Source organism: Olea europaea, chromosome 21 (assembly GCF_002742605.1).
Source record: "Olea europaea var. sylvestris chromosome 21, O_europaea_v1, whole genome shotgun sequence".
Lineage (NCBI taxonomy): Eukaryota > Viridiplantae > Streptophyta > Magnoliopsida > Lamiales > Oleaceae > Olea > Olea europaea.
The window spans coordinates 14,576,252-14,582,523 of record NC_036257.1 but is presented as its reverse complement, the minus strand read 5'-3'; the positions used below and the strand labels follow the sequence as shown (position 1 = coordinate 14,582,523).

General features: G+C 33.5%; 1 protein-coding gene across 3 annotated transcripts; it reads right to left on the bottom strand.

Moving 5' to 3' along the window:
- Positions 1 to 2,375: 2,375 nt before the first annotated feature.
- On the bottom strand, positions 2,376 to 6,272 carry LOC111370834 (alpha-1,3/1,6-mannosyltransferase ALG2-like). Of its 3 annotated transcripts, none has more exons than XM_022992727.1 (8): positions 6,143 to 6,272; positions 5,134 to 5,250; positions 4,833 to 5,026; positions 4,650 to 4,755; positions 4,375 to 4,522; positions 4,033 to 4,172; positions 3,128 to 3,213; positions 2,376 to 2,965 (listed from the first exon to the last, which is right to left on the bottom strand). In XM_022992727.1, exons 1-8 carry the CDS (start codon positions 6,201 to 6,203, stop codon positions 2,672 to 2,674), a joined length of 1,146 nt encoding a protein of 381 aa, XP_022848495.1. In that variant the 5' UTR covers positions 6,204 to 6,272; the 3' UTR covers positions 2,376 to 2,671. The 3 variants fall into 3 exon arrangements, with proteins under 3 accessions (XP_022848495.1, XP_022848494.1, XP_022848496.1); XM_022992726.1 differs by having other exon boundaries at positions 2,387 to 2,965; positions 3,047 to 3,213; XM_022992728.1 differs by lacking the exon at positions 4,033 to 4,172 and having other exon boundaries at positions 2,387 to 2,965; positions 3,047 to 3,213; positions 4,403 to 4,522.

The following is a 6,272-nucleotide window of genomic DNA, read 5'->3' as shown; positions in this document are numbered from 1 at the left end:
CAAAAGTATAAAAGAAAGGCTGATCTATTAAGTGTTAGGTTTAGAAGTAGGGGTTAGAATTGACATTGAAACGGATTTTGATATAGAGGATTGCATATACGGGTATTAAATGGGGCAAGTCGAGCTCGAATCAGCTCTCCTCTACTATAGAAACATAAAATTGAAGTAGAATAATTCATATAGTTTACTTTGATTAACATACAAGTATATATAAATCCACTTGAGAAGAATAATATATATTTTACAAAATTGTCAAGAATGTGTAGATAAGGTAACTCTCCTTTGAAGTGTTAGGGGAGAAAAATCAAGAACGAGATGCTAATAAGTCATCTCATGGCAGTTCCATCTAGAGATTCAATGACCAATACCAGGACTAGGAACAGACACTAAATTGCGATCAACATGTCCAGCCTGAATCCCAAAGAGTTTTCCACCAGTAACCACAACATTACCTCTTTCACTTGGGGAAGAAGGTGGAATAGTGCCCTTTGGAAGGGCACTCATTATTAAACTTTCCTCCAAAGTAGATATCTTATCCTCAGGAAAATTTCGTGCTTCCAACGATTGCGCAAAACAAATCAGTACGACAAACAGAATAAGCGAAAGTCGTGTATAACATGCCATGTCGAGCTCGGTTGGATTCAAATTAGTGAAAAGCTTGAAGAATGGAATGGAGTTGTGGAATGCCAAAAATGGTGAGGATTTGCAGGCTTATATATAGATATAGTTGGCTGGCTAGGTCAAAGAGTTGAAATTGAAGAAAGAATAGTTTTACGATTCTAATTTTGTGATGCCTCCTGGAAAAGTTGTTTAGGTATAAATGAACTAAGCCGCCTGCAATTTCAATGTATCCTCCAATTATTTTGGCGTGTGTTCATTTCACTTGGATGAACCTTTGAAGTGTTGGCAATGTCAATGGGGTCCTAAATCCATAAGGGTGCTTATCATCTACAGTCACTTATAATTTGTACGCAAACTTGACTGCATAATTGAGTCACTTTTAGCATAAAGGACCATTATAGGATCACACGATTGGTAACTGATATAACAGTGTTCTTGATTTACATAATTTTTGACGTTTAGACAGGAAAATATGGATTGACTATGAACAATTAATTTATCTTTAAAAAAAAAGAAAAAAGATTATGATATACGATGGAGAATTATATTAATTAGATTATAAAAATGTGTACGACCAAAACAAAGTTTTACTAGATTATGAAAATACAATTTAATTTAGGCAATAAAAAAACAAAAATGGAAATAGATTGATGACTTTCTTCATGTGCAAGACTTGGAAGACACGACATTCAAAAAAGACAAAAAGGTGGGCATAAATACAAGTCAATAGCTGCTTACCCCAATACAATTGTGTATATAACTTGGTTGACATTCCATTACTATATCACTAAAAATATTACGTAAGGGCTTGTTTGACAAGATTTTTAAAATGTTAAAAGTTATTTTTTAAGCTATTAAACATGTTTAGAAAATTTTCTAAAAGTGCTTTATTTGATTGGAAGAGTTTTTGGAGGAAATTGGACTAAAGTAATTTTCTCAGAAAGCTTTTCTATAAGAATCACAAATAAAAGCAAAAGTCCTTCCAAATGGACATTAAGTGCATGTATGGTAGTCATTTTTTTGAAGAATGTAATGGAAAAATTATAGGAAAACATAAAAAATAATTTTTTGGAGGATGTATAGTTAAAAATAATTCACTTGACGCTTCGAAACAAAAGGGATTTTAAGGAGAATTGTCATCCTCGTCAAATTAAGATTACATTAAAAAATTATGTTACTTCTACATGAAAAAGTACACAAGTAATTTCATAAAATGATGTGGAGAGAAAAGATTGAATAAAAAATTGACAATATTTTAAACTGATAAATGATAGAGTGATATGTGACTTTATGTAACCCATTATATAAATTTTGATGTACATATAGTACATTAGATGTAATAAAATAAACAGAGGCTGCAGAACTAAGATTTTATTCTTAATAAAGAGCTAAGATTATCTTTATATTTAGTTGAAGCAGAAAATGGATCTTGTCAAAGAGCACCCCTTTGTCTTTATTAAGAGGAATCATCATGTAAAGGCTAACTGCTCTCATTAGAATTCTTAAGTTAGAGATTTGAATAAACTTATTCATTTAAATTATGTCTCAATTTTCAATGCATAATATGTAAATTAAATTCACTTTTTCATCAAATGTTAAATTTAGAATCTTGTGTAAAAATGTAAGTTGTTAAATTTACTCGCTTAATTTGTTATATAAGTGTGCAACACTCTCTCAACTTTTATGTTTTTTTATTAATTATGTAAATTATTTTTGAAACTATGGCAACAGGACTATAAAATTTCCTAAAATAGTAAACAAAGTATTAGTTAATGATGATGTTTTTAAAATCTTGTTCAAATTCTACATATTAAATGGACATTTGAGCAGCTGCATCTGTCTAATGTGAGCCAGAAATTAAAGGGCTTTCAAGCAAACCGGCAAAAAGCTCAGTTGGATCATTGAAAATTTCTAAGCTCAGTTGGATCATAGTAAATTTCTAACATCTTATCAACATTGAGAATTCTATAGTAAAACGAATCTCATAATTTCCAGTGGTTGGGAAGGTGATTGGGAATGAAAGCACGTATCTTCTTAGTTAATGGCTTATTCATTCTCTCTTTCTTCTAGCTACATCGATGAGATATCCATTCAGGTGCTGGCTGAATATCTTGGTAGAGAACGACTCTGTTACATGCTTTCGTGCTTCTCCGCCCATTGTCTCCGACATTTGAGGATCACGAATAAAATTGGCCATAGCCGTAGAGAACTCTTGAGGGCAAGGATCACATAGAAAGCCCGTCACTCCGTTCTTTACAGTCTCAACTGGACCACCACTGTTGCATGCAATAACGGGTTTATGGGCTGCCATTGCTTCCAAAGGAACAATGCCAAAATGTTCATCCTACATCCATTATGTTGACTATGAAAAAGGAAATTATATAAAAACCAGTCAAATTGAAGTGACAATCAGATTATGCCGCACCTTAGGTGTATAAAGAACACATAGGCATTCAGACAGAAGAGTATTTCTTTCAGTAGTAGTACAGGATGTGATGAACCTGACCAGGTGAGACACGCCTTCTCTGTCTGCCAAGTTTTTCAGTTCCTCCAAATACTCAACATTCTCTCTGAGCCGTTTATCAAAACCACCTGACATTGAAAGAGAAAAGAAAAGTGTATGAACCGTCGGCAATGTGCATGAACTAAACAATTATCATCTAGATATATTATTACATTTCTTAAACAGACAACATACCATAATTGGTCAAACACGAAGAGTAAATAAGGGCAAAAGAGCCCGCATGCAGCCATGCACAGTCTATTGATACAGTAAGAACATAGTATGATACACTAATTTTGACCGTCTCTTCTCCAAATGTCTTTTGGACTATATCAAACGTTAATCATATGCTGTCCACAAATATCACTATTTCACTGAAGAGAAAAATTTATACTTTTACTTACAAAAAGCCCCAATGTTGGAATAGCAACCAATAATTTCATAGCTGATGTGAATGGTACTGGCAAAAACAGTCCCAATCTCCTAGAAATGGGAATATTCCGTTGGATAGTTTCCGGTGCATAAAGAGAAAACATTACATTAACAACATCATCAATGATTTAGGGTTTATTAATACCTGCCTGCCTAATTCCACCCAAACCCCAACTAGAAACACCAGTGTTTGGGCGTCAACTGATCATCAGATGGTAAGTGGACATATGTTGGTCAACGATTTTTTGTTGTCTCTATTACATGATAAAAATTCTAAAAGGAAAGAATGAAGCGCAAGTTTATAATATAATCTTACCACAGAGCGGAATGCTTGTGGTACAGCAGTATACCAATAAGAAAATTAATCTTATGCAAGAGATGTTTTTATGATAGAACATACTTCATAAATTCAGGAAGAAATAGATGTGGTGTATACGATGCATAAGATTCACCCGAAAAAAACAGATAAAGCTCACCCGCAATAATCAAGGAAACTCCATTTTTATTGTCACCATGTATGATATTCCGTGGATCAGTGTAAAGCATAGCGAAGGCAGATATAGCTAACTCTATGTTTTTTTTCCTTTCAAACCGATTGATGGACAGAAAATTCAACCTAAAGCAATGTACACAAGAACTTAGACTGCTAGAATATAGAGAGCTTTTTATTCATTATTTATCTGCTTGTTTCTTCGTCTTTTAGCAATTAGCAAGTTCAGAGACTTTTGGGGTTGGGGGACAGATGCATGAAGAATAATTCATTTTTAATCAATCCTAGAACTAGAAGATGCCAAGAGATAAAAATCGTCTCTCTTAACTTGTTAGTAGTAGGTTTCTCGAACTGATCCACATTGACGGCAGGGTAAAGAACAGAAGGTCTTATTCCTCGTGCATGTAGATGCTTGAAAGTCTTTGCAAAAGTAGATGCGGTGAATCTGCTGTTAACAAGAATTAAATCCGCCATACCTATTTCAGAAAGTTTATCTAAAAATCAGAACTGAATTGAGCAAAAGGAGAAAAGAAAAGAAAAAATTATGCACAGTAAATACAGAGCAAGTTAATTGCCACACATAAATGTGAAGCTCAAGGAGACCTGTCGTTATTTCTTCTATATAGTCTATAGGTTTCCGATATATTTTCCGCAGAACAGTTGTGTGTTGAGCAAGCAAAAGATCTGGAAAATGGCAATAGAATACGACCTAAAAAAAAATAAAAAAAATTCATTGGTCGCTATTAAATAATTTTGAACTCAAAATTTGTTTGAAATATAATGAACCTTTGATGACTTTTTCAACTTCATGAGTGGAACGACAACAGAGACCTGATCTGTGAGTATAATATCAAAAGTAGGATGCATAAACAATACACAAAGCGCAACAAAAATACACCGAAGATATGCACACACTGCGTGAAGACAATAGAAAACATGCCGCGGTAGGAAGGCACCATAGACTGTAACCGGAAAGATACCTGCACAGTATTCGTTTTAGAAGGATCTAAATTGCCTAAAAAGGAAAAAGCAGCCAAAAAATAAAATAAAATAAAATTTGTAGCGAAAAATAAAGAGAACCCTGTACCAGAAACAGTCTCCTCAAAACAGCGAGATTTTTCATGGTGCGATGTGAAGACATGAACATTGTGCCCACGTGTTGCAAGTTCTACAGCAGCGTCTACAATTAATCTCTCCGCTCCACCTGAGTATCATGGTTTTGGCAAGGTGATTACAGTAACTAATTTTCGTATGTAGATGTAGGGAGGTGAAAGACAAATTAAATGGCATCAGATAAAGTCATGTGTGAACTATTAAGCTTGTCGAGATTTAGAAATTAATGAGACAGTAAATTCTTGTACATACGTGTAATTAACCGCTGATCTTCATATAAAAAAAATGCCAATTTGGCTCGTTGGGATGTATAAAGGTATCAAAAAGGAAAGGACTTCAATGCTAATCTGAACAGATATATCATCTGGACTGAAATATTATCTCTTTGCAAGCTAAATTCCTAAAGATGTGGATGATGTCCACAGAAAAAATGGATCCTGTAAAATTCACTTATCCTAATAGACATCAGACATTGTTTAGGCTTGTAATCTCACTTCTCACAATGTCATGATGACAGTTCATAAAGAGGAAGCTCTTAAACATTCCAACACGGATAAGAATGAAAATAGAAAATAAAAAAAAAAATTGAAAAAATTATACCCCATACAGTTAATTCTATTTAGAGGCATTGCCTAAAAAATATAGCTCCTAGCAAACCTTAATCAGATGTTACCCAATTCTCATCTTCGGCATCTCAATCACGCCCGTAATATGATCAAAAATTAAAACTAAGAAAAAAATTAAACTTTAACAGTCTATTTTTGTAGGGCTTATCAATTTGACCATTATGATCCTAAATTAAAATCCGAAAGGAAATATATTTCCAATGACACCAAAACACAGAAACCCAAATCAAATATTTCATTTAAAAGAAAGCGTTCAAAATTTCAACGGCATGAAACAACTGAAACAATCAAAAGCTGAATTAAGAAAGCAAAATAAATTAGAAAAACAAAAAATTTGGATGTTAGGAAAACAAATACCGATTCCGAGATCCGGATGAATTATTGCGATATTCAACTTTGAGCTTTCTTTTTTCTCCATGGATTGATGGTTTCCTTGAGCTTCAGAGAAAAATATAAAATCTACTTGAGGAAAAAAACTAAAAACTAA